The sequence below is a fragment of the Pseudopipra pipra genome, chromosome 23 (genome assembly GCF_036250125.1).
Source record: "Pseudopipra pipra isolate bDixPip1 chromosome 23, bDixPip1.hap1, whole genome shotgun sequence".
Taxonomy (NCBI): Eukaryota; Metazoa; Chordata; class Aves; order Passeriformes; family Pipridae; genus Pseudopipra; species Pseudopipra pipra.
The window spans coordinates 3,231,891-3,256,643 of record NC_087571.1 but is presented as its reverse complement, the minus strand read 5'-3'; the positions used below and the strand labels follow the sequence as shown (position 1 = coordinate 3,256,643).

At 52.4% G+C, this 24,753-nt stretch overlaps 3 protein-coding genes across 5 annotated transcripts; 1 reads left to right on the top strand and 2 right to left on the bottom strand.

The window, feature by feature from the left end:
• Positions 1-466: 466 nt before the first annotated feature.
• Positions 467-8,268, bottom strand: ACAD8 (acyl-CoA dehydrogenase family member 8). Its single transcript, XM_064634682.1, has 11 exons — positions 8,148-8,268; positions 7,037-7,137; positions 6,480-6,649; positions 5,657-5,766; positions 5,342-5,418; positions 4,953-5,090; positions 4,182-4,317; positions 3,993-4,090; positions 3,622-3,774; positions 2,100-2,202; positions 467-1,276 (listed from the first exon to the last, which is right to left on the bottom strand). The coding sequence occupies exons 1-11, from the start codon at positions 8,227-8,229 to the stop codon at positions 1,224-1,226; spliced, it is 1,221 nt and encodes a 406-aa protein (XP_064490752.1). The 5' UTR covers positions 8,230-8,268; the 3' UTR covers positions 467-1,223.
• THYN1 (thymocyte nuclear protein 1) lies at positions 2,130-13,517 on the top strand. 3 transcript variants are annotated; one of them, XM_064634679.1, is made up of 8 exons: positions 2,130-2,263; positions 9,132-9,200; positions 10,187-10,416; positions 10,876-10,944; positions 11,573-11,665; positions 12,309-12,404; positions 13,036-13,186; positions 13,281-13,517. In XM_064634679.1, the coding sequence occupies exons 2-8, from the start codon at positions 9,158-9,160 to the stop codon at positions 13,325-13,327; spliced, it is 729 nt and encodes a 242-aa protein (XP_064490749.1). In that variant the 5' UTR covers positions 2,130-2,263; positions 9,132-9,157; the 3' UTR covers positions 13,328-13,517. The 3 variants fall into 3 exon arrangements, with proteins under 3 accessions (XP_064490749.1, XP_064490747.1, XP_064490750.1); XM_064634677.1 differs by lacking the exon at positions 2,130-2,263 and adding an exon at positions 8,313-8,430; XM_064634680.1 differs by lacking the exon at positions 2,130-2,263 and adding an exon at positions 8,324-8,449.
• Positions 13,518-14,248: 731 nt separating this feature from the next.
• Positions 14,249-24,685, bottom strand: VPS26B (VPS26 retromer complex component B). The gene is made up of 6 exons (XM_064634681.1): positions 24,269-24,685; positions 20,529-20,685; positions 19,565-19,729; positions 18,588-18,763; positions 17,825-17,967; positions 14,249-17,272 (listed from the first exon to the last, which is right to left on the bottom strand). The coding sequence occupies exons 1-6, from the start codon at positions 24,489-24,491 to the stop codon at positions 17,126-17,128; spliced, it is 1,011 nt and encodes a 336-aa protein (XP_064490751.1). The 5' UTR covers positions 24,492-24,685; the 3' UTR covers positions 14,249-17,125.
• Positions 24,686-24,753: the final 68 nt, after the last annotated feature.

The following is a 24,753-nucleotide window of genomic DNA, read 5'->3' as shown; positions in this document are numbered from 1 at the left end:
GGTCTCCCCGGGGGCAGGGGGCTGTTCCTGGCTGAGCCCCAGGTGTTCACACCCTAAACTGCCCTCTGCCCTTCGAGAGAAATTCCCTTTGCACAATGTGCCATAAAACAAGGGAGGAGACACCAGGGCCTGCCAGGAACAGCCTCCTGCTGTGCAGAAACACTGACATCAAAGAACACCTTTGCCCAGACCTGCTCTAGTGGAAGGTGTCCCGAGATAGTCTTTAAGGTCCCTTCCAACCCAAACCATTCCATGATTCTGCTGCTAATGCTCTGTCATCTCCCCTCCCTGCCAGGTACTGCTGAGAGAAACAAGGAGCTGTTTGATTTGAAGATGTTAATAAAGACATTAACTAAAAAACCCTCCAGCAGAACTATTTTGCAACCCCTACTTCGAAAATTCCCTGATAGCTCTGTTTAAACACCTGAAATACCACAGAAGAAAATCATCACAGTTGACACTCCAATAACATTTCCATCATTGCTTTATTGATTCCAAACCCGAGGGGGAAAAATAGTTTAATTTACATATATTTTTACTTCCCTTACACCACTCACAGCAATGAGGCAACAGAGTTCAGTATTTCTGTGCAGAGCCTTCGTGTTTCATTTGCACTTCTGTGCTGCAAAGGCTTCTTGGAGATTAAGCAGCAAGATCTGGTGGGAATATGGAGAACAAGCAGTGGGGGGGACATCAGGAAAGGTGTGCTGGGAAGAGAGGGAATGCTGCATCCTGCTCCTGGGATAAAAGCCACTGCACTCTGCAGGTGGTTAGAGCAGTTCCTGTGGGTCACTGTCAGCACCCAGGTTTTTAAGCACAGCAATTAACTCCCTCAAACTAAAGATTTCATTGATCCCATGGGGTGAGGCTGCACCTCTGCCTGAGATCCCATTCCAGTCCTGGCTTGGCAGAGGTGAGCAGCAGGTCTGGTGTTGCTCTTTCCAAAGAGGAGGGGTGGCAAACAGGCCAGGAGCAAGATTTGGAGACAGAGCCTTGCATTCACAACTGTGATTTATGTGTCCAGGCTGGTGCCAGCAGCTCTGCCAGGCACAGAGTGCAGCTGTGCCATCCAGCTGTGCTCCCGTCGGGATAAGGCAGGAAGACTGTTTCCACTGGGGGATCCCCCTCTCCACTCCCAGGGAGAGAGATGGTGAGCAGGGGAGGGAAACAGGCTGAGCTGTAACAGGCAAAGGGATTTTAAGGCTGGAGAATGGCTCTTGGCTTCATCCCTGCAGCAGACTCCTGGCCACAATCATCCTCATGACCTCGTTGGTACCTGCAGGCAGGACAGGGTTGGAAAGGAAAGGCAGTTAAGAGATAATCCAATATTTTACCCCCCAAAAAGGCCAAGGGAATTCTTCCCTGATCTGCAGTTTACAGCACAGAAAAGCTCTTCCCACCAGCTGAGGTGGCATTTAGGAGGTGTTGGGCCAAAACAGAGCTGACAAGTGCCAGAAAATTGCTTGGGAAAGGCTTCAGATGGTGGTGCTGCCTTTTATCAGATGGTGGTGCTGCCTTTTATTTGGGCATTGGGAGGGTGCAGGCACCAGGCACCGAGCAGAACTGGATTTATACCAACATCTGAGCTTTCTGCTTTACCATTTACAGCACACACAAAGGCTGCAAGCCCACTCAGTGTTGGAAGGAGGATGTCCCTTATCAGATACCCTGGTTGTAGGGGAAGGGATTTCAAAGGAGGAAAAACAAAATGTTGAGGAGGCCAAACTGAGATTAGAAAAGGCCAGATACTGTTAGAGACATGATGTCAAAGGGTGCAGACAGACCAGAATCACAGGAAAGGAATTGTTAGGGAGAATCATCACGTGACGAGGAGTAATGGGATGGAACTGGACAGAGGCACTGCTAACATGACAACTAAATATCTTCCTCTGCTGTAAGGCTCTTAAAATAGACAGTAACTGCTCCAACACACCCAGAGCTCCCAGCCAAGGGACTCACACAGGACACCTCATGCTCAGAGCAAACCAGGACTCTGCAACCTAAGAATCCTGGAGTCATGTGGGAAGGTGGGGGCCTCCAGAGGGGGTTTTCTCTCCTGACTCCTCTGCCAGGTCGCTGGCAGTACGAGTGTCTCTTACCTTCCAGGATCTGGTGGACTCTGATGTCTCGCACAAACTGCTGCACTGCATAATCCTTCAAGTAGCCGTAGCCCCCGTGCATCTGCAGAGCCTGGTTACAGATCTAAGGGGAGAACATCGCTGCTGAGGTGACTTCTGGAGGACACAGCAGTGGCAGAAGCCCGGTAAGACCCCAGGAACCCGGCCTCATTGTTTTTTTCCCTGGTCACCCAGTCTCATCTCCCAAACCCGTGGTGTGACAGCACAGCTCTGCTCTCTGCCCCCATCACTGCTGCTCTCGCTGTGTCGCGCTACCTAAGTGCTGTTTCACATTTATGCGTCCAGGACTGCACGGGAACACCCGGGGACGGGGATGGGAATACCCAGGAATGGGTATTTTTAGGGGAAAAAGGCGCTTTTTTGCTGCATTTCTGTGGTTTGCGGATGCAAACCCGAACCGCCCGATCGCCACCTGGCGGCCACTCAAGGGAAGGGCCTGGAGGGCGCTGGTTTCCATGGAAACACGACTCCGTGTGTCCCATCTGTCAATTTGGAATACAAAGCACAATAATAGCAAAAACACAGAGTGCTGAGAAAGCACAGTAGCTTCGAAATTACACTGATTTAGGAAGCGTCAAGGGGCAGGTTTGCTTTTCTCTCCCTTCTTGCTTTCTCTTTTCAGGGACGTTTTGGTAAGGTATGGAAATAATAAGGTGTTTTTCGAAGTGATCAGGTATTTTTCAGTGGTCTAGGAAAGACCACTTGCTACCTAGGAACGATCACCGTGCAACATGGAAATTATCCTTTGAAAATAGAAATGCTCTGCTCCCTGTCCCATCTCCCTTCTCAGTCCCTTAGGAAGCAGCAGAGAAAGCACTTCAGAGAGACTGATCCTGCAGCATCCACAGGTGCAGAACTCTGTCTTATATAAAACACCCTGGTCCTGAAATCATAACATGGTTTGAGTTGGAATGTTCCTTAAAGCTCATCTCGTTCCAAACTCCTGCCATGGGCAGGGACACCTTCCACCAGCCCAGGTTGCTCCAAGCCCTGTCCAACCTGGCCTTGGATATTTCCAGGGATGGGGCAGCCACAGCTTCTCTGGGCAACCTGTGCCAGGGCCTCTCCACCCTCACAGGGAAGAATGTCTTCCTAAACCCTAATCTAAACCTCCTCTTTCAGTGTGAAGCCATTCCCTCTTGTCACTACCTGCTCTTGTAAATATTCCCTTTCCAGCTTTCTCATAGGCTCCCTCAGGTCCTGGAAGGCTGCAATTAGGTTGCCCCGAAGCCTTCTTTTATCCAGGCTGAACAAACCCAATTCTTTCAGCCTTTCCTTGTGAGAGAGGTGCTCTCCATCCCTCTGATCACCTGGGTGGCCTCCTCTGGACTCGCTCCAACGGGTCCCTGTCCTTCTGTCTAAACGAGGCTCAGTGAACACACTTGGATCGGGGTCTCTATGGCATCAAACTTCCTCCTGCCACCCTGGTCACCAAGGGGGGGCCTCAGAAGCTCTGACAGCAAGTGGTGGTTGAGTGACCTACCAGGAAGCACTCGTCGGTGGCGAAGAGCTTGGCCATGGAGCAGAGCACGGCCGCGTCCTCCCGCCCGTCCTGCAGGGCCCGCGCCGCGTGCCGGACCATCAGCCGCGCCGCCACCAGCCTCGTGGCCATCTCTGCCAGCCCAAACTGCAGGTACTGCCACAGGGAGCACGGGGTCAGCACCCCCAGAGGGGCCTGAACCACAGCTCCCCCACCCCCAGGCAGCGCCCAGCCCCGACGCGCTTCCTTCCGCAGGGAAAGTGTGTTCCCGACTTCTCCGGGGAAAACCCTGAGAAGGGAGCGATGGCACCTCTGGCTGCCTGTTCAGCAGGGTCAGGAAGAGCACAGAGGTGCAGAGCTGATGGAAGGGTTACCTGATTGTTTGCCAGGGGTTCCCCAAACTGTTTGCGGACAGTGAGGTGTTCCTGAGCCAGGAGGACGGAGGCGTGAGCAGCTCCTAATGAACACGAGGCTGGGGGGAGAAGCCAAGGACACAGGGTGAATATGAAGCCAATTCAGACGAGCATCAGGATGATCCTGCCCTTCACCCCTGCCCTTCTCACCGATGTTTATCCTGCCTCCATTCAGCCCCTGCATGGCGATGCTGAAGCCCTGCCCCTCGGCTCCCAGACGGTTGCCAACAGGAACAGCACAGTCCTCGAAGATCACAGCCCGAGTTGGCTGGGAATTCCAGCCTACCTGGGAAAAAACAGAGCACCTTCCAGCTGCCTGAAGAGCAGCACACCTCCAGCTCCTGCAGAGAACCACCCAGCCTGCACTCAACCCCTCGGTGTCATTGCCAAGCTGCCTCTGAGTGCTTTGTCCTCAGTGTGGAAACTGGAATGTATTTGAGAAAATGCACAGATCCAATGAACCTTCATGCTCCTGAGACTAAAATCCTTCCCTTACCAAAGGGATGGGTATTTGGCAAACTTCACCAAAGCTGGACTTGGCTTGGTAAAGCCATGCCAGGCTGGGACTCCAGTCCCATCCAAGAAGAGATCCCAAATGCTTTGCACAGGCAAGCTCCTCAGGCCAAGAGGACACGGCCTCAAGCTGTGCCAGTGAGGGTTCAGGCTGGACATCAGGAAGAATTTCTTCACTGAAAGGGTTGTCAGGCACTGGAAGGGGCTGCCCAGGGAGGTTTGGAGTCCCCATCCCTGGAGGTGTCCAAGGAACGACTGGCTGTGGCACTCAGTGCTCCGGGCTGGGGGACAAATTGGGCATCAGGCACAGTAATCTTGGAGGTCTTTTCCAACCTAAATTCTGTGATTCTGTGATCTCTGTCCTGCACTTCCCTCAAGCACTGAGGAAGGGCAAGCCAAGCCTCTTACCTTCCTCTCTTTCTTGCCAAAGCTGAGCCCTGGAGTGCCCTTCTCCACCACCAGGCAGGAGATGCCCTTGGGGCCTGGGCCCCCCGTGCGACACATGACCACGTACACATCAGTGTCCCCTCCCCCGCTGATGAAGGCCTGCAGAAGGGCACAAAGAGACAAGTGTGGCTTTCCTGTGCCAACCCTGACCCTGCAGCAGCAGCTGGGATACAAAGGTGGAGGGGCAAAGACCCCACGGCCAGGAGGAATTTAGGGGCTCCGGTGAAAGCTCTGCAGAGCACGTCCTGCCTTGGGAGAGTGCACAGAGAAGAGGAGACAGCAGGGGATGGAAAGGACAGTGAGACCCAGGCCCCAGTGTGCAGGCAGCCTTAAGAGGAGCAAAGAGGTACCTTGGAGCCATTCAGGACATAGGTGTCCCCTTTCCTTTGAGCTGAGGTCAGCAGGGAAGCTGCATCACTTCCACTCCCTGTTGGAGAGGTAAGGAAGCAGCCAGTGAAGCAGAGGGTGCAGAACCTACAAATTCTTTTCAGGAGACACCTGAGTTTGTACCACGAGCATCTCAGCAATCCCACCTGCCCCTCCCCAACCTCCCAAATCAACACAAAAAGAAACTTTTCACCTCCAGCTCCGTTCAATGTTCACGTTCAGTTAAACTGTGTCAGGAGCACAGGAAGGGAGGTGGTTTCCTGGTTGAGGATGCTCACCTGGCTCAGTCAGGCAGTAAGAGGCAAATTTTTCCATGCTACAGAGGGATGGGCAGAACCTGCGGCGCTGCTCCTCGCTGCCAAAGGTGTCGATCATCCAAACACACATGCTGGAGTGGGAGGGAAGGGGCAGCTTTACAGGGTGTGAGCACAGCCCTGGGAGGAAGGCAGGTCACACAAGAACATCCCTGGCTGAACAGAGCAAAGCTCCATGGGGCTCAGCCATAAGCCCTGAGGCCCGAAAGTGTATTGTTCCACCTCAAAACAGGGCAAAATGAGGTGTCCTGGAAGCCAGGAGATCACCTGCCATTCAGCACAGACCCACTGCCCTGTGGGACAGCAGTAACAGCCTCAGTGCTCCCCTCAGTGCTCAGCCCTACTCTGTCTTAGAAAACTGCACCTGGAAGGAGGAGGCATCACCATTCCAGCTTCCAGTGCCAAGTGAGCCCGTCCCTGGACATGTCTGTACAAGTAGGACAGGGCCCTGGTATCAGGTGGTGCCTCTGGGCTCTGTCACAGTATGGCCAGTGCACAAAGGCTTTTTCCAAACAAGTTACTATCTATAGACAGCTTAAATGGGAGACCAGGGAACAAAATCCAGAACTTAATCCCATCTTGCATGCCACAAAGCTAAAATTACTTCTTGGTGGCATCCCTTGCAGCCTATTTGTTTACTGCCATCCAGGGATCCTCACAGGGATGTGCCTACTCGAGGTCACAATTTCAATATTTAAATGAGCAGCACCCAGGAAGCTGTTCCAGCTGGATTTGGAGCCCACAGAGCAGCTGTGTTTTCCATCCACCCCTCTGCAGACACACTCACTTGTGGATGCTCATGTAAGCAGTGGTGCTGGTGCATCCTGTTGATAAAGCCTCAAAGATTATGGAGGTGTCGAGTCGGGACAATCCGGAGCCACCGACATCTGGCTTCACGTAGATCCCACCAAAGCCCAGCTGGGCTGCCTTCCGCATGGTTTCCACTGGGAATATTTCCTGTTGGGGCAGGCAGAGATATCCCAAGTGAATATTCATCATCAGTTCAATCTGCTGGTACCCCTGGGCTACCAAGTCCAGTCCCACACTCCTTGCAGAGTGTAAGCTGGCCAGGTGGGTTAAAGGAGAGGTGGCTCCCTACGCAGACACATTCCACCTTCAGGAGTAAATCTGGGTTTCAGGCGATGGAATAGCCTGGTTAGGAAAGCTTTAAAGTATTTCTGATGATTTCCCACCCCAGCTGCAGCAGCAGCTTCAATGAACACCTCTACAGATGGCACAACAGCACCAAGGAGGTATTGCAGGAACCCCTTGGTGAGGCCCAAGGATCACAACATGTTAAAGGAGGGAAAAGTGAGCAGTCCAAGCCCTCCAAGGCTGTCATACCTTTTCATCCCACTCAGCCATGTAAGGAGCCATCTCCTTGGCAGCAAAATCAAGGGCAACTTTTTGGAATTCCTTCTGATCCTCAGTCAGTCCGACAGATGCTGGAAAAGCAGGAAGAGATTGGAATATGTGTCAGTTATGGGAAAGCAGCAAAACCACCTCTTCTATACCTCAAAGTGCCCCTTAACTCATACAAACAGCTCAGGGTCTGCTGCAGAGACCATTGCTCCGTTCCTCAGGAGTATCAGGGGGCTTTGGGAGGGGCTTTCTTAGGACAAAACAAACACTATCCCAGGTTGCTTCAACCCCCATCTGACCTGGCCTTGACCACTTCCAAGGATGGGGCACCCACAACTTCTCTGGGCAACCTGTGCCAGCTGGAATTCTGCCAGAATTTCTTCCTAACATCTGACCTAAATCACTCCTCTTTCAGTTTAAATCCACTCCCCCTTGTCCTATCAGTCTGCCCATGCAAAAAACCTGCTTTCCTTCTTTTTTATAATCCCCCTTTTCTGAGATATTCTTTGATTTCACTGTCAAGCCTGGAAAACCTTGACGGTCTAACAAAGGTAAAGGAGGTACAGGGAGGTGGGAGGACCTTTCCCTGTGGGTTCTGTCCCACTGCTGGGCACAGTCTAACAAAGGTAAGGGGGGTACAAAGAGAGGGAAAGACCTTTCCTTGCAGATGTGCTCTAACAAAGGTAAGGGGGGGAGAGGGATGGGGAAAGATGTTTACTTGTGGGTTCTGTCCCATTGCCGGGAAGGGTCTAAAAAAGGTAAGGGAGATACAGGGAGGGTGAAGGACCTTTCCTTGCGGGCACTGCTCCACTGCCGGCCACCCACCGCGGGGTGTCCGAGCTCGCATCGCCCCGGGCGGTGCAGGGACACAGGGAGCAGGGACACAGGGAGCAGGGATACAAGAGCAGGAGAATGGACACATCCCTCCAGGCGGGCACAGTTCTTGGACCACCGATCCCTCTCCATCTTCCCCCACGCCGCCTCCCCCCGGGCCGCGGGGGGACATCCCCGGGGGGGATATCGGGGGCCGGGCAGGCGGAGCCGGGGCCGGGATCGGGGCATCCCCGGGATCGGGGCATCCCCGGATCCTTACGGTCGATGCAGGACGCGATCCCCCGCCGCCCCAGCGCCAGCCGGGCCGCCACCCGCGGGGCCGCTCGCCACGCCATGGCCATGGCCGGGGCCGTCCCCGTTCCCGGTTCCCGGCTCCCGGCGGGGCAGGCTGGGAGCTGTAGTCCTGCCCCCGGCACCGCCCGCCCGAGCGGGGAGGGAGTTAGGGGAGCCGGCCCTGCCCCGGCGTTTGCATAGCGGGCACCGCTTCCTCCCGCAGCCCGAGCATCCTCATCCCGCACCGGCACCGGGGAGCGGCGCGGCCGGTGAGCGGGGGCTCGGGGGGTGGGAGAGAGGGAGAGAGGGAGAGGGGGAGGGAGAGAGGGGAGGGGAGAAGCTTGGCATGGGAGGTGGAAAAGTTGATGCCAGGCGGCCTGGCAGGAGGAGGCCAGCGCAGAGCCGCGGAACTCCTGCTGAGAGAGGGGGCAGGGGATGGGCCGCCCGGCTCGGCGCTTGGCACGGGATTGTGCGGGGCGGGAGGGACCTCTGGGGATGATCCGGTCCAGCCCCCCCTGCCACGGCAGGGTCACCTGGCGCAGGTGACGCGGAAACGCGTCCGGGTGGGGTTTGACGTCTGCAAAGGGAGACATTCCCGGAGGGACTTCAGTGCACGGAGAGCAACAGGCTGAGCCGGAGCCCCCGGTGCGGGGCTGGGCTCCGCAGGGAAGCGCTTCTCCCTTTTCCAGAGGCACAGCCCCTCTGGCTCAGCCCACGCGGCTCCGGGACTGTTCTCCAGCGGCTCTGGAGCAGGAATCCAGCCCTGCTGCTGGTGTCCATCAGCCCAGGGCGCGGTCCCCAGCCCCTGCCAGCATTCACACTGATAGAGGAAGTGGCTGAGCTCAGGGAAAGATTTATTCGCTCTCCACTCTCCCTACAGCTCTGTCTCAGCCAGCTCTACTTTTCCCAGCTTGCCTGAATACGCAGTAATTCCTCCTCCTTAATTCCTCCTCCTTCTCTCCTTCGTCAGGCGAAGATAATTCAAAGAGACCAGAGATGCCTTGGCCGAGCAGAAAGAGAGACAAAGGAGCAGTAGCAGGTCTGTGCTGACATCCTGACTGATTTAGCATCTCTCATTTGAGGTTCCAAGCTGTAGTGAAACTACAGGCAGCCGAATTAACCGTCTGCCTTTCAGAGCCACATGTCTTACAGACAGCATTTCCTGTGTAGAATGGGCTGAGCACCCAGGCGAGACTGAGACAAGTCTGCTGGCTGTGTGATAAGGACAGTGATGTATATTCTGGTTAGGAATATGTAATTCATGCCCATTTATGAAGAGCTTTCAGGTCCTACACGTTAGAGATGGCCAGTCAGAGTATGTGTAGTGCCAGGAAGCTGATGGGAAAAGGAAAAAGCAAAAACCTTGCACTGGAGGCACCATTATGTGGTGTTAAAAGTGTAAGATGAAAAAAATTTCACAGTTGGCTCATCCATGCCACTCATCTGCTTGATCCACTCTAACAAATAACCACCTTCTTACCCTTTAATCACTTCTTAATAATTGAGGGGGTTTTTTTTGCCTGGGTCCTGAAGAAACAAGGGATATGAATCCTTTCTGAACAGGTAGCTCAGTGAAGGCTTAAGATAAGGTTTCCAGCTACAGGAATAGAAATAGCTTACTTTTCTGCTGAATGTTCCTGTTACTCACCAGATTCACCTAAACCAGCTTTGTTGCCTGCAGCTGATTTCTCAGCAATTAATTAAAAAAATTTCAACCCACTTCATGTGAGCAACATGGTCTATCCTTTTTTTTTTTTTAATGACTAACTGTGACTTTAAAATTCCATTTGTGCATGCTGCACACACACACACAAAAATATACTTATTTCAGATGCAAATTAGAAATACTCAGAATCACTGGTGCATAATGCTACTACCTTACCCTTAACACCTGGGGTGCACCAAACCTCTGCTGCAGTCAGGTGAAACCAGCTTAAACAACTAAAAATATTTTAGCACCAGTCATTGCAGAAAAATGTGAAACAAAATGTGTTTTACCTGAACGGTTTGTTTCTTTCTCTTAAGATAAAAAAGAGCCTGATGCTAAAATTGCCAAAACCGAGGAGGAGACTTCGGATAAGGAGGAGGAAGAGAAGTCTGCAAAACCTCCAGCTGGGAGCTCCAAGTCGGGATGGAAGAACTGGAAGAAGACAAAAGAATCTGAGTCTGGTGGGGAGGAAAGCAAGATCACATATTGTCACTGGCTGCTGAAATCAGAACCGGAGAGCAGGCTGGAGAAGGGGGTGGATGTGAAAGTAAGCACTGACCCCCATCCTTACTCAGCAGGGCACAGCAGCAGTGTCACCCCTGCCCAGAGCATTGGGGACCAGAGGGGCAGGACCAGACAGCTCAGATTGCTTTTTCCTTCTCTAAACCCGTTTGTCTTCCTGGAAATAGAAAGATGTAAGGTTGTGTTTTTCCAGGGTGACAGCCTTGGGGTTTCATACGTGTAATAAAAGAGGAAATCAGGTCCTCAGGATGCTTGGCTGTTCATCACAGGAGCAGCATCTATTTCAGGCTCTGCCTTTACACCACTGCAGTGTTCCTCCTTTGCAAAGGCTTTTCTTCAGCCCCTGTGGGAAGAAAAAATTGTGTCAAGTTCATATTATAATAGAAGGAGCTACTAGCAGCAAATGTTTAGGCTCAGCGTAGACAATGACACAGTGAGGATCAGACACCTCCTGAATTAACCTGATTTTCATTCCATTTGGCAGTTCAGCGTTGATGACTTGAAAGCTCAGCCCAATCAGACAACCTGCTGGGATGGAGTGAGAAACTACCAGGTAAGAAGCACATGGAGTCACTGGAACAGCACCAGGAAAAAGGTGGCTCCCCCCACAGATAACTGGTTCCCTCTCCTGAAGCATTTCCTTTTGAGGTGTGTTTATACAGGTGCATTTTGGCAGAAGTCTAAAGTCTAAACTCCTTAGTTGCCTCTAGGTCAGGGATAGATTCAGGCTGGGGAATATTCTGTCAATATTCTGTCAATATTGACATCTTTTAGCAAGTCTGTACTTGCCCAAATATGCCCTGTCAGTGTAAAGCTTTCTCTTCCAAAGGAATTCCACGTGGTTCCCCTACTAGATATGATCCCTGTGCTATATATGCTTCCCCCTCTACATGATCTGCTCTGCTGCCTGTTTGCTAACAGCAAGTTAAGTCTTTGGAACAAGGGTGGCTGAGCTGTTGAATTCCCACACACTTTCTAACCAACAGGATCTTGCTCTTCAGCCTTGTTTTTCCTTATTTTAATTCCAACACAAAAACATCTCTATGACAACTGTAGGAAAATCTGAGTAGCTCTGAAGCACATCTACCTCTCTTGCTGTTAGTTCCTGTTCCTGGCTGCTTGTAATGAAGCCCTGAGAGCTTGATAGGAGGAGCTGAAAGTCTCTTGTTTGCCCCTGACAGGCAAGGAATTTCCTGAGAGCCATGAAAATTGGGCAGCAGGCTTTCTTCTACCACAGTAACTGTAAAGAGCCTGGCATTGTGGCCATTGTCAAGGTGAGTGTGTCTGTGTTTTGGGGGGAGTAGTAATGGATGGGTTATCCAACAACTCCTTCCCTGTGCCTCAGCACCAAAGGAGTGCAGGAGTTGTCCAGTCTGAGCAGGGAATGAGCCCTGGGCACCTCAGCTCAGCAGTCCAGGGCTGACTCAAGCATCTGTCCCCAGAGAGATGGAACCACAGTGCTGTTTTCCTGCTGACATTTCAGGGCACTCCCAGCCAAGCCAAGTGTTGCTCCACACTCTGATTCAAATCTGACTCACTAAGTTCAGCTGAGCCCACAAGGCATTAATATAAAACCCAGGGCACAGAAAAGCTTTTTCTCTAAGAGCACAACTCACCACAAGGACTATCATCACCTACCCAGTTTTTTTGCTGCATGTTTTCCTGCCACACTGATCTCCAGAAGGTGATGCTTCACTGACAGCTGGAGTGTTCTGCAGTGCTTCGACCCAAGAAATGTGAGGGAAACACATCTCACCATTAGAATGGAGCCCAGGGAAACCAAGGCTGATTTTTGCACTCGGATTATTCCTTGTGTCTAGTCACAGCTTTTTTCAAAGGGGATTTCATACCCTTTGCTGACAGTTGTTTTAAACTGGTGGGAACTTGTCTCTCATTCTTCTCCCCTTTCTGCTCCAGATTGTAAAGGAGGCCTACCCTGATCACACACAGTTTGATCAGAAGGATCCCCACTATGATTCCACCAGCAGAAAGGAGAACCCCAAATGGTCCATGGTAATGTACTGCACTAAATACAGCTGTTCCAAGCTCTGTGTGCAAACTGAGTGAAGGGAGAAGCCTCTTTGCATCATATTGCAAATCCTGGTCTTCTATCCTGGCCTAGCTGCCTTTTTCTCTCTCAAGAGAAAATCAATCCTATTTTCTGTGTCTTTCCCCCTATCCCCACCAGACGGCTGCTAAAATGTATCTCCCTAAATTTTCCAACCTTACGTGGGTGCAGAGCTGGCCTCCTTGCATGGCAGAACTCTGGGTTAGGAAAATGAACATCTTTAAGTACCAATCTCAGTCCCCAGCAAACAAAGCTGTGCTTTTGAGGCACGTTAAATTGTAGGGAAGGGACTGATCATGGGCTGGCTCCATCCCACATCTGACTTGTTGTTGTCTGTGACAAGATGAATGCACACTCTGTTGCACAGTGCTAATCCATGTGAGCAGATCACCTGCCAGAAGCACCTGGAAGTTCTTTTGGCCTCGGGCAAGGAAAAAAGCTTTCAGGCTGTGATAAGGTGGTGCACATCAGTCATTTGCTTCGGTTTTAAACCTTTATCCCCTCCAAAGATGTTATGTGCCATCTGGAGGCTGTACCCCTCCCCAACCCTGCTCCTTTGCTGCCCACCCTGCCCAGGTGGACGTGCAGTTTGTGCGGATGACGAAGAGGTTCATCCCCCTCTCGGAGATCAAGGCTCACCACCTGGCACACAAAGCAGATGGGGGGCCCCTGAAGGACATGATGCTCTTCACAAGGCAACGTCTTTCCATCCAACCACTGACACAAGGTAAGAACCCCCTTTGGACTCCTGAGGCCGTTCCCTCTGGGAGAGACAGAACCTGCAAGTTCCACTCACGGCTTTTTCTGTCTTTTTAATGCAGAGCAATTTGATTTTGTCTTGAGCCTGGAAGAGGAAAAGCCACATTAAGGAGCTGAGAGCAGCCCAGCTTCCCCCCAGCCTGCTGATGCCTCCTCCTCAACCAGCACAGTTCTCAAGTTTACCTGCTCAACCCCAGCCCCACGAACACGCCCCCACACGATTCTCAGCCACACGTCCCTTACTCTGACACACTGTTATTTTTGCTTATTTTTAAATAAATAAAGCCTTTTGGAATCAACTGCAGCTTCTCAGTTTTTAATAGGGGAAAAAATCTGCTATTTATCTCTTGAAGGACCAAACAGGCACATCCTCTTTGAGGTGTTTAGTTCCAGATCTAGTGCAGTTCCATGTACTGCAGAGGGACATTTTTCTGCAGAAAGGTATCACTAAGTTCTGTCTAGAACAAGAAAATTTAGAATAATAGAATCATAGAATGGCCTGGGTTGGAAGGGACCTTAAAGATCATCTTGTTCTACCCCTGCTTCCACCCTTGAACACTTCCAGGGATGGGGCAGCCACAGCTTCTCTGGGCAACCTGTTCCTGTCCTTCCCCACCCTCACAGGGAAGAATTTCCTCCTAAGATCTAATCTCAACCTACTCTTTCACACTTTGAAGCCATTCCCCCTTGTCCTGTCACCACATGCTCTTGTAAGGAGTCTCTCAAGAGATGTATATACAAAGCAGATCACAGTTAATTTCCTGCAGGTACAATTTTTCCCATGTTATTTTAGTTCTGACATCAGGGAAATAGAGGAAAATAAAGCCACTTTGCTCATTTTTAAGCATGGGTTCTCTACCAGCACAGCTGCTAAGCAGTGACTCAAGAAAGACCAAGGATTTATAAAGGTAACAAAGGACAAACTCCTCGAGCATGTCTGGAGAGCTGCACTAAAGAAAAATCTCTTAATACCACAGAAAAAAATCCCAACCCAACCCAGCCCCAATATAAAACATATCAGACAAACTCGTGCACAGCATTTGACAGCCAGGGCTGGCTCTTTTTAATTGGAGAGACAAAAAACCCAAGTTTTTAAAATACAGCCATTGAAAAGACAACGAATTAAGAAACATGTAAACACAGCAGAGGCTTAATTACAGGTTGCACTGCTTGGTTCAGTACTTGCCCACTCCCCTCTGCCTGGGAGAGAGGGAATGACCCAAGTACAGCACAGAACCACCAGCTCAGGGGGTGCTCGAGCAGCACCTGCCCCTTAACATGCTAATGAGACACTCCTCTATAGTACCTTGTCCTGGAGTGACCTTATGCTCCAACTTCTCTCAAAGGATGCTCAGCACATCTGCTCCACCCCAGACAAACAGAGGGCCTAGTAGGTAACAGCTTGAATGGTCCATAAGATTCAGTAAAAATGGGGATTGTTTCTAAATTCTGGTTCCACAAGTAGGGATGGGGAGGGGGGGGAGAGAGGGGCACAAAGTAGGAAAAAAAACCAACAAACCATGTATAGGCTCATGCACCTTTTGCAAGGGAACCCTCCAGAAGTGATGAGCAGATGTTTAACAGCCACCTTGTGTGACAATGGTCTCACACCCAGCACTGATGCTGTTCAGCCAGGAAACACAACTCTCCTGCAGTGTGGAGATACCTTCCTCCACAGGGTTTCTCTAACACCACATGGCCTACAACCCAGAGGGAATAAATCTAGGCAGGGTGGGAGCTGAGGGAAAGCTAGGAGGGGAGTTAGGGTGCTGCTGTGCTCAGCTCAGCCATGGAAAGATAGTCTGCTATCCCCAAAGGCTCCCAGGGGAGCGTCACTTGTCCCTAAAGGATTGGGTATTGCTGCAGCACAGGCAGGTCCCCCCAGGGAGGGAGGGAGGAGTGTCCAAAGTGACATCCAGGTTCCTTTGCCATGGGACACCTGCAGCAGGTGGCCACCCCTTGCCCTGGCACAACAAGGTAGCTGTCCAAAGGGAGCTTTTGCTCCAGCCTTGGGAAGACACGGCTCCAGCCCATGGCACAGACTCCTCGAGGAAAGAAAAGCAAGCCACAGTCTTCACTGGCACAGAGCAGAAACATGGTGTGACACAAGCATTCAGCAGAGATGAGATCATTAGTGTCCTCTACAACAGAGACTGGCCAGCTCTACTAAAAACCACAACCTGACACGTGGTGAGTAAAAGATAACTTACTTTGGCAAGCAGAAACACACATTTATCACTGAAATACAGTAGCTGTCTTATTACATAAAGAGCTCCCCTTCCCACCCTGGCCCCACTCCCTCCACCAGCACTGTTCCCCTAAACAAAGCAAAAACTTCCATTTCCCAGCTGCAAGACAACTGTTCTACATTCAGCTGTAGGACAGAGGCAGAGGAACCTGATTCCAGAGCCAAAAGGAAGCTGGACACATCCCTAGCCAGCCACAAACTCAGGGAAATCCAGACAAATCCCACTTGATAGAGCTCATATCCCAGCATTTAGTGCAGGCCTGTCTCTCCCTCTGGTGGGAGGTCTGACCACCTGCCTGCTTGAAGGGCAGCTCAGCAGGAGGGATGTCCTCCAGGTTTGGTCCATCAAGCCTACAAAGCCACCTCTGATTTTTAACGGAGGATCAATTTCCTCTGGGAATGTTCTCATGAGTCTACTTAGCTGAAGGCTAAAAGCAGCTTATTCTAGAAAAGAAAAACCCTCATTCAGGCTCTCAGTTCACAACATGCCCTCGGACCTCGCTGGTGACTGCAGGAATGTGCCTCTGGAATCAGAGAGCTCTGCCATCCTTCCAGTTGCTCCTTGGCTTCATCTAGCAGCACACACAGGCCGTGAGCTTCTCAAAACAACTGCATCCACCCTCTGCCCTCACTAATCCTCGTCCCAGAGGCACGAGGGAGCAAACCAGACAACACACACGTGTCCTGTACTGCTGTCTGTCCACACACAAAGCCTGCTCTGTCACAAGGACAGTGTAAGCTCACTCCTAAGACAGCTCCAGTTTCCATCTCACATTCCAGAACTGTTCTCTAGACGTCTCCAGGATGGTCTGCCCCTGCTCTGGGGCAACTGGGACCTGTACGAGTGCAGCAACCAGAGCCTGGATCTCAGGGGCACTCAGGCAGCTGCCAGGACAAGACTAGGAAGGCACTGCTCTTGGCCAGGAGCCTTTTGCCCCCACTTCTTGCCCACCCAGCAGCATTGGGACCTTCACCGCTCTGCCCTCCCTGTGCCACCTCCTCCTGCCCCCACACACCTCACTCCCTCCTGCCAGCCACAGCTCCTGGTGTGACACGGAGCAGGGGCACAGCACAGCTGATGCCCGTGGAAGCCAACTACATCATCCAACTGTTTGTGGCAAAGAATCCAACGCCAGCATGAAGAGGAAGAAGGGGAGGCAGCGAGGGGATAACACCACACAATTCCAAGCAGGCCACACCACAGCCTCCGAGTCCCTCCTCTCACATCCAGCTAATCACCGTGTCATTCTCCCCTCGTGAAGATTTCAGAAAGGCAAGAAGAATATCCATCCCACATGACCCCAAAGCAACCTCCACACCGCTGGGAAGAAGCGGCGGATTTGGCCTTCACTTGCTCTCTCCTTCCCCACTGCCACAAGGAAAGAGGAGACCAGGCAATCGGGGCAAAGAGGAGATCAGGCAGCTCCGCAGCCTCCAGACACTCAAAGCAGCCGATCCCAGAGGAATGTAGTTGATTGGGAAGCACTGAGGCACCACCAGCGCTCCAGCTTGCCTTGCCCTCCCGTCCCCTTCCCGCCCTGCGAGTCCTCTGAAGAAAGGAATTAAGTCAAAAAACGGATATTTATTGTCATGAAGTCTCTGAAGGGTTCTCCTCCTCGGTGCTGCCGTCCCCGGGGGCTGCCCAGCACCTCCCTCTCCTCACTGCCGGCCGTTGTTCTCCGAGGGCTGGCTGGGGGTCTTGGCCTCGCCGTGCGAGGACGTGCCCTCGAACCGTTGCGACGCGATGGCCGCTTGGTGGGACATGCTCTTCCGCACGATGTCTCCTTTCCTCCACAGCACCACCTCCTGCAGGGACACAGCCGAGGCCTGTCAGGGCTCGTGGCACCTTCTCCCGGCCCCACCCAGCCCCGGAGGCCGAGCTCAGCCCATGCACGTTGCACCCACGGACATGGATGTGAGGCCGCTTGCGGAGCCCTCACGCTGCAGCCTGCCTGAAAATTTGGGCAGAGCACCCCTCCCCGGGGTCTGAGCACACAGGGGACATCCAGGGCAGCCCTGTCCTAGTGCTGTTGGAAGGTGAAGCACAGAAGCTCCACCACAGGGCAACAGAGTGGAAAAGAAGTCCAAGGTAGGCACCTTCCACAGGTCTCCCCAGCACCACACATATCAGACCTGCATGGACAGCCCTTCTAAACTATCTTTGCACATTCTAGTTTGTTCCACACTCCTCCCCACCACCACACAAATCAGACCTGCGTGGACATCCCTTCTAGACCATCTCTGCACACTCTAATTTGTCTAGACATGACTCTCCCACCAGGGGAATCTCAAATTCCCAGTAGGTCCTCATAACACTACCCCAACCAACAGTCCAAGGAGAACAGCTCTGTTTCTCACCTGCTGTTTGAAGTAGCGTCTCTCTTCCTCGTCAATCAGCACCAGATTGAGGTAATAACGCACAGAGAACTTCTTGTTGATGTCCCTCATTGTTGGAGTCAGCTCATAGCCAGCCAGGAAGAGTCTGATGGGGATGGACTCCCCTGCAAAGTGCACAGAGCCATCAGCACACACAGGATGTGGATAGAAACCAGGAGAGCACCAGCAAAACAGGAACTCACAAGGCCACAAACTTTTGTCACCGTTTCCACAAGTGGACTAACATGAGCTAGAAGACCTCAACTCCCTTCAAAACTCAGCATGCACGGTCCACAGCCAGATCCTGCCCTTGCTGACAGCTATTCCATCTCCACTTTAGCAGCACGGGAACCTGAATCACGACAGCACTGCAGGAAAACATGAGTAAGGTGATATTTTCCCTGGCAGGTGACTCTGCCGGGCAATGGGACTGGAAAACAAGTGGCACACAGCAAGAACACCTTTCTGCTCTGAGGTGCAGCAATGCCAGCTGGTGGCCCACGCCAACACTGAATTTATGTCTGGTTCTGCCACTGCTTCATCGAAAGAATTGCAGCTCATTGTGCCTCAGTTCCCCCTCATCACACCAGAGAAGGAAGGGGGTCGTATCAACCACGTGTGTGCACTGCCCTGAGCCCACCAGTGGGACAAGATGCTACAGCTGAGCACACAGAAGATACTGCAAGATACTCCCACCCCAAAAGCCTTCAGAAGAGGAGTTCTGAGGGCTCACGTGCCCTCTCACCTCTCACAGGAGCCCCGTCCATGATCTCGTACTTCGCTATCGTGTCGTTCTCGTGGTACACGTTGGGCCCCGTGCCCGTCGTTTCCCTCTTGATGATGTCGATCTCCATGTGTTTGATCTTGATTCGCACCAGCAGGAAGTAGATCTTCCCCACAATCACATCTTTTAAGTGATACCTGCCACGGGAGGGGAGAAAGCGCCAGGATCAAACCCTGTGCAGGGGTCCAGTGCTCGGGCTGAAGAGCAGGAACTTGCTCTCATCCACAGCCCCCCTGGATGTTGCACATGGGAAGTTGCACATCAACCACTGCCACCACTTTCATCCTCTATTCCCTCAGAAATCCACAAGGACATTTAGCACGATCAGATAAATGAAAAATAGAATTTCAGGCTGCATATCTGCAAGAAACCCCTGCGACAGGCAAAGGCTCCTAACTAAATTTTTTAGGTCAATTAAAACTAACCCAAATCACAGAATAATTTAGGTTGGAAAAGACCTCTGAGATCATCGAGTCCAACCTTCAACCAACCACCACCTTGTCAACTAATGATACACTGCAGGGAGATTTGCCAGCATCAGCTGGGGAAGATGCATTAGTTTAAAATTGCTGTTTCCAGCAGTTTCTGTGCCTGAGTTAAGGTCCCACTTCAGCTGTATTGTCTGGCAAGGAGCAAATATACTTTGGAGACACCTGAAGTACTGATCTGGCCAAGGATACAGGGAGTGAGAAGCTACTGCAAGAACTTCAAGCTGTGCTCCAAGCTCAGTAGGGCACAGCCATTGCTTCCCACTCCATGGTCCAGAGAGCACAGGTGTGGGGCAAGGAGAGGAACCCATGGATCTGAGCTGTCTCCCAGCCTCCCTGGAGCACACGGACACAGAACCCATCTGAGAATCACAGGCACACACGTGCCTCAGGCTTCCAAACCTGCAGCAGCTGCTTCCCCACAGCCCCAGCTGCTCTTGAGGCACTCACTTGGACTTGTTGTACTCGAACTCGATGTGCAGGCAATCCTCAATGCCCACCTCCATCTTGATGGAGGAGTTGAGCTCTGGGTAGGTGCTCAGGGTGTGCACCACGATGTCCATCTCCTTCACCACGTCGTTCAGCCGGCGGCTCACAGTGGCACGGAGGAAATACCTGTGAGGACAGATCCCTCGGGTCAGGGGTGGGCAGGGAAGGACAAGGGGCTGAATGGGTTGCACTGGACTATCCAAGCAGCCTTACTGGTACCCTGGCTGGTGGAGCAGCCACGCTGGGAAAGACAGAAGGGAATTTTCAAAGGGAAAAGCAGACTATTCTAAGACTCCTCTCGGCTTCCATGCACTTGTGAGCCTGAGTTACCTAAGCCCCATTTTGGGGACCTGAGTAACAGCCTGCACATGTTAGAACTGCTGCTCTTTTGCAAGAGATTAGATCACTCCAGTCTCCACAGACTCTCTGTGCGGTTCTCAGATTTTTCCAAACCCCACTTTGAAGCCAGTGACTGGATTTTAAGTCAGTTGAGTGCCTTGATGTGAAATACAGTTTGCAACACACGAACAACTTACAAGCTCAGCATCTGTTTGCATACAGAGCACAATTAAAGTTGACAAGGCTGATTACAGCAAAAACGTCCTCATCAGAGACTAAACCAAACAATTTATTTTGATTTTTCGAATTATCAAATAAATTAGCAAGTATTTGATTGATTCAGAAGGGGCTGATTTCTCTTGTCACTCAAATGAGGCAAAACAAGCTCCAAGAAAGCCTGATTCATGCTTGTAAAATAAAGTCCTCAAAGGCAGCCTTTTACAACTCAGCCTCCTGAAATTCATTTGGAGTTACGTTGCAGGGATGTCTGGGAAGGGATTCTGCACTCCTGTACCATCCCAGTGAAAAGCAGCACTTTCACACTGCACAGAGGCAGAACTGGGGCCAGCAAGGGCAGCAGACTCACCGTAGCTTCACGTTCTGCCCCGTGTAGGACTCGTAGGGTTTCTCCACGTGTGTGAACTCGAAGTCAAATGTCTGTGATTGAGTGAATTCCCCAGGGCGGGCCAGGTCCTTCACCAGAGACACGAACTCGTGGTGGTTTCCTCGGTCATAGTAGAGCTCTAAGGAACACACAAGTCCAGGTTTAATCCCACGTGACGCAGGAGCTTGCACAGCTATGAGCAACTCTCTTGTCCAGGTCACTGCTCTTTCCTCATCATTCACAGACCCTGCCAGGGGAGCCTGTGTGTGCAAGGCACTGCACTTGTTCCCTGCTCTCCATCAGAGCCATGTGCAAGCCACAACTTCCCTCCCTCAAACAGGAAGGAAAAGGTCCACACAGCTCACCTACTACCATGCATCAGGAGCTTGCCTTGGGATGACAAGGGGCACCTATTATCAATATTAAATATGTTCAGACTGACTGAGAACAGGAGCTGAAGCTCAAGCAAACCCTTTCAATAGTTTTCTACACTGTATTCCCGGCCAAAGGCATTGCCACTGTGAGGAAAAACCACCACTGCTTCTCTGGAACAGCAGACAGTGACAGAGCAAAACAAAAGGACCAGGAGGCTTCCAACTGTTCCTGCTTATCCTTTTGGAACAAAGTTTGAGTGGTCTTGATTTGCACCAGGGAATAAACAGTGACTGCTGCTGCTGCACAACTACCAAGTGTGTGGAGAGGCAGCTGAGTCAACTGCTCCAGCAGCCCCTGGAGAGCACAGCAATGGCCATGTGAGCACGGGTGAGGGAAGAGCATTCACCTTTGGGAGCACTGCTCAAACCAGCTCAAGTAACCAGCATGGTCACATTGCCTCAGCTTTTCCCACAGCCTTCTTGCGTCAGCAGGAAACTACAGGTTTCCTCATTTAATGAAAGCAATCCTCCACACTTCCACCAAGTTTTCTCCCTGAAGTCAAAGCACCAAGACCTTAAAACTCTGCAATTTGCATTAACACAGCTCGGTGTTACACATCACCACCAACGAAACCTGCCCTTCCCAGCCCTGCGTGAGCTGGTGCCTGCAGGACACCCACACAGTCCTTCTGCAAGGTGAAGCCTTTCTGGTTAGATGAGGAAACAAAAACCCAAGCCACCAGACAATCATATACACACAAGTTCAGTGTCAGCACTAAACTGCTCAGAGGAGGCTGCTCAGAGGTATTTGGTGGTGTTCAGGAACTGCAGCTCTTCCCTCCTTGAGATGCACGAGGAGATTTCAGCGTTGAAGTGATGTCTGTTCCTTACAGCCCTTTGCTCACCTTATCTCTCTAATGGAAATATTGGCACTGCAAGTCCCCTCGCTTACGCACAACAGCAAATGTCATCAAGCCCTTTGGGCTGGGCAGGCAGGTGACAGAAATAACCAGCCCTCTCTGCACTGAGTACGTGTGTCCACTGAGAGGAAAGTGCTCGCTGATGTGACAGGGAGAAGCCACGTGCCACAGAAAAAGAGGAATCAGCCTATATCATCTTGCCACATGATGCAGAAAGCAAAAATCAAACTTAGAGCAAGGGGAAGCAATGTCAGTGTACACTGAGCTCTCTGCTCCCTCGGAAGGTCACAGTTTGGCACTCTGCAGCCATAAGCAGAGGAAGGATGGATGTATCCCACACTTAGCCTGTCAAACAGGTACAAGCCATAATTTCAGGTTTTCAGAGCTATAATGTTTATTGAGAAAACAGACTGCCAGCATTTCGGTGGCATGTTCAGGGCACAGCAACCACAGGTGAAACGAGATCTTAAACGGGTTCTGTGCTCACCAGTGTGCAGGACCCAGCACTCAGTCTGGCCTCTGGTACCTGAACAGCAGGTGACACATCCCTCCTTCACATCTCAGTCTCCCTACCTGTCAAATTGTCTCACCTAGACACTGACCTCATGGCAGCGAGAAGTCAGAATATAAGGCAACAGATGGAAAGCACTAAGAAGTGCCATCAGCAGCACAAACATCAGTCATTTATCAAAGTGGCCTGAAGGGCAGTAAGAGACGACCAATGTGCAGCTGCCAACACACCCTGCTTGGGCAACAACATGCATAGGTATGGCTCAAAAGTCTTCCATAACAGGGAATGAGAGGCAGGTGAGGCAGCAGAGAGGGGACAGTGGAGCAGGAACGAAGTTTGTGCTTAATTTCCACTGGCAAACATATCAAATAGGAGATCATAACCTGGGTCCTCAGGAGCAGCCTCACCTACACTCCATCATTTACAGGTTCTCTGTCCTCCTCTTTCTTTCCAAAAAGCAGAGCCAGGCACAAGCAAAGCCAGCAAAACTCTCAAACAGCAGTGCTGGGGTTGGGTGGGAAACCTCCAGCTCACGTTCCTGCACCACACAATTTGCAATGCAAAGGCTGCAGGCCCACGGCTCTTGTGCAGTGATTTTGGGGGCTAAAGACAAGCACAGAGAGCCACAGACGTGAGGCCTCACAAGCAGTCACATCACCAGGAACATCCTGAACTTATTTTGGCTTGTGGGACTCAGGCATGTCCAGGAAAACACGGACAGCTCCGCTCGGATCGAAGAGTGGGTGTGGCAGCTGCCTCTCCTCCACGAAAGCAGGAAATATTCAACCTAAATTGGTTCCACGCACAGATAACCACGAGTTTTGAACAACTTGAAGTCACCCAACTAACCATGCAGGGTTAACGCTGCGAGTTAAAGATGAAATCAGCCAAGCTGAGCCTGCAGGCCTCAGGGAAGGGGATCTACCCAGGGAAAAGGTGGTGTGGGGTCAGGGCTGGGAAAGTGATGTTGGTGATTTAGGACACGCGGAAAAACCCACCCATCACTGCCTTTGGCAGAGCCACTGCATCCCTGACAGAGTCAGCAGGCACATGAGAGATGCAGACAGCTCAGAGCAGTGAGCACAGCTGGCCTTGGCAGGAGGTCCAGGCTCAGACCCGCAGCTGCAGGACAGAACCGAATTTCACCCATTTCACAGCCGAAATGGGTGACCGAGCAGAAGCGAGAAATTAGGACAAGGGAACAATGACCTGGAAAAGGACTGGAATGCCCTTCCTTCCGCCGGGGCTCAAGCCTGGAGAACAGGCCGGGCTGCCCAGCTCGGAGGATGGAATAATGTCAGGCAGCCGTGGGAATGCTGTGTGTAGCTGAGCATCTCCTGGGAGTGAGAGTAACCTACTTGGCACCAGCAAGGATCCTGGTACCGTGGGGCACAGCGATGCTCCCTGGATCCTTGAGACCAGCAAGGATGCTGGTACCGTGGGTTGCAGTGATGCTCCCCAGACCCTTGGCACTGGCAAGGACCCCTTAACCCTTGGCACCAGGGGGATCCTGGTACCATGAGGTGCAGTGATGCTCCCTGGATCCATGGCACCAGGGGGATCCCAGTATCGTGGAGTGCAGTGATGCTCCCCGGACTCCTGGGACCAGTGACACTCCCCAGACTCTTGGCACCAGTGAGATCCCACTGCCACGGGGTGCAGTGATGTCCCCTAGACCTTTAGCACCAGCCAGTATTGTGGTACCGTGGGGTGCAGCGATGCTCCCCAGACCCTTGGCACCAGCGAGGATCCCTGAACCCTTGGCACCGAGGGGATCCCAGTACTGCGGGATGCAGCGATGCCCCCCGAACCCTTGGCACCAGCAAAGATCACGGTACCGCGGGACACTGCGATGCTCCCTGGACCCACGGGGGGCACCAGGAAGGCATAACCGGGCCCGCAGGCCGCCCCACTCACCGATCTGCCCGATGAACTCCACTTTGATGCCCTGATGCTCCAGCCGCTTGTTGGGGTTCTTGAGGGTGAGCACCACCCGCCCGGACACGGTCTCCCCGTCGTAGAAGAGGAAGTATTTCTCCTTCTTCCCTTCCTCCGTCTTGTGCTCCACCCGCCGCCGGCTCTCGGCGTCGCTCAGCACCAGCTCCAGCTCCGCGCTCTGCCCGAACCCGAAGAAGCTCATGGCCCCGGCGCGGGGGGCGGGCGCGGGCGGACCCCGCGGCCCCGCTGGCGGATCGGTGCCCCCCGGGGGGGCGCGGCGGGGACACCCGCGGGATCGGCGGGGACACCCGCGGAGGGGCGGCCGGGGCGGCGCGGGGGGGGCCGCAATGCGGCAGCGATGCCGGGGGGGGACCCGCGCACCGCAGCTCCCACCGCGCACCCACCGCCACGCCCGGGCCGGGGCCGGGGCCGGGGCCCGCCCCGCTCCTTCCGGGGCAGCGCCG

Bases quoted from the DNA above. Each gene is read 5' to 3' on its own strand.
- THYN1 (XM_064634679.1), top strand. From the start codon at position 9,158: ATGCCTTGGCCGAGCAGAAAGAGAGACAAAGGAGCAGTAGCAG. The intron at 9,201-10,186 runs GTCTGTGCTGAC...CTTTCTCTTAAG, and splicing joins AGACAAAGGAGCAGTAGCAG to ATAAAAAAGAGCCTGATGCT. The intron at 11,666-12,308 runs GTGAGTGTGTCT...TTTCTGCTCCAG, and splicing joins GCATTGTGGCCATTGTCAAG to ATTGTAAAGGAGGCCTACCC.
- ACAD8 (XM_064634682.1), bottom strand. From the start codon at position 8,229: ATGGCCATGGCGTGGCGAGCGGCCCCGCGGGTGGCGGCCCGGCTGGCG. The intron at 3,775-3,992 runs GTAACCCTTCCA...TCCCTGTGGCAG, and splicing joins AACCCCTGGCAAACAATCAG to TACCTGCAGTTTGGGCTGGC. The intron at 1,277-2,099 runs GTAAGAGACACT...TCCTGCCTGCAG, and splicing joins AGTCCACCAGATCCTGGAAG to GTACCAACGAGGTCATGAGG.
- VPS26B (XM_064634681.1), bottom strand. From the start codon at position 24,491: ATGAGCTTCTTCGGGTTCGGGCAGAGCGCGGAGCTGGAGCTGGTGCTG. The intron at 20,686-24,268 runs GTGAGTGGGGCG...TGTGTTCCTTAG, and splicing joins GGAGTTCATCGGGCAGATCG to AGCTCTACTATGACCGAGGA. The intron at 17,273-17,824 runs GTGAGAAACAGA...GTGTCCCTGCAG, and splicing joins GACGCTACTTCAAACAGCAG to GAGGTGGTGCTGTGGAGGAA.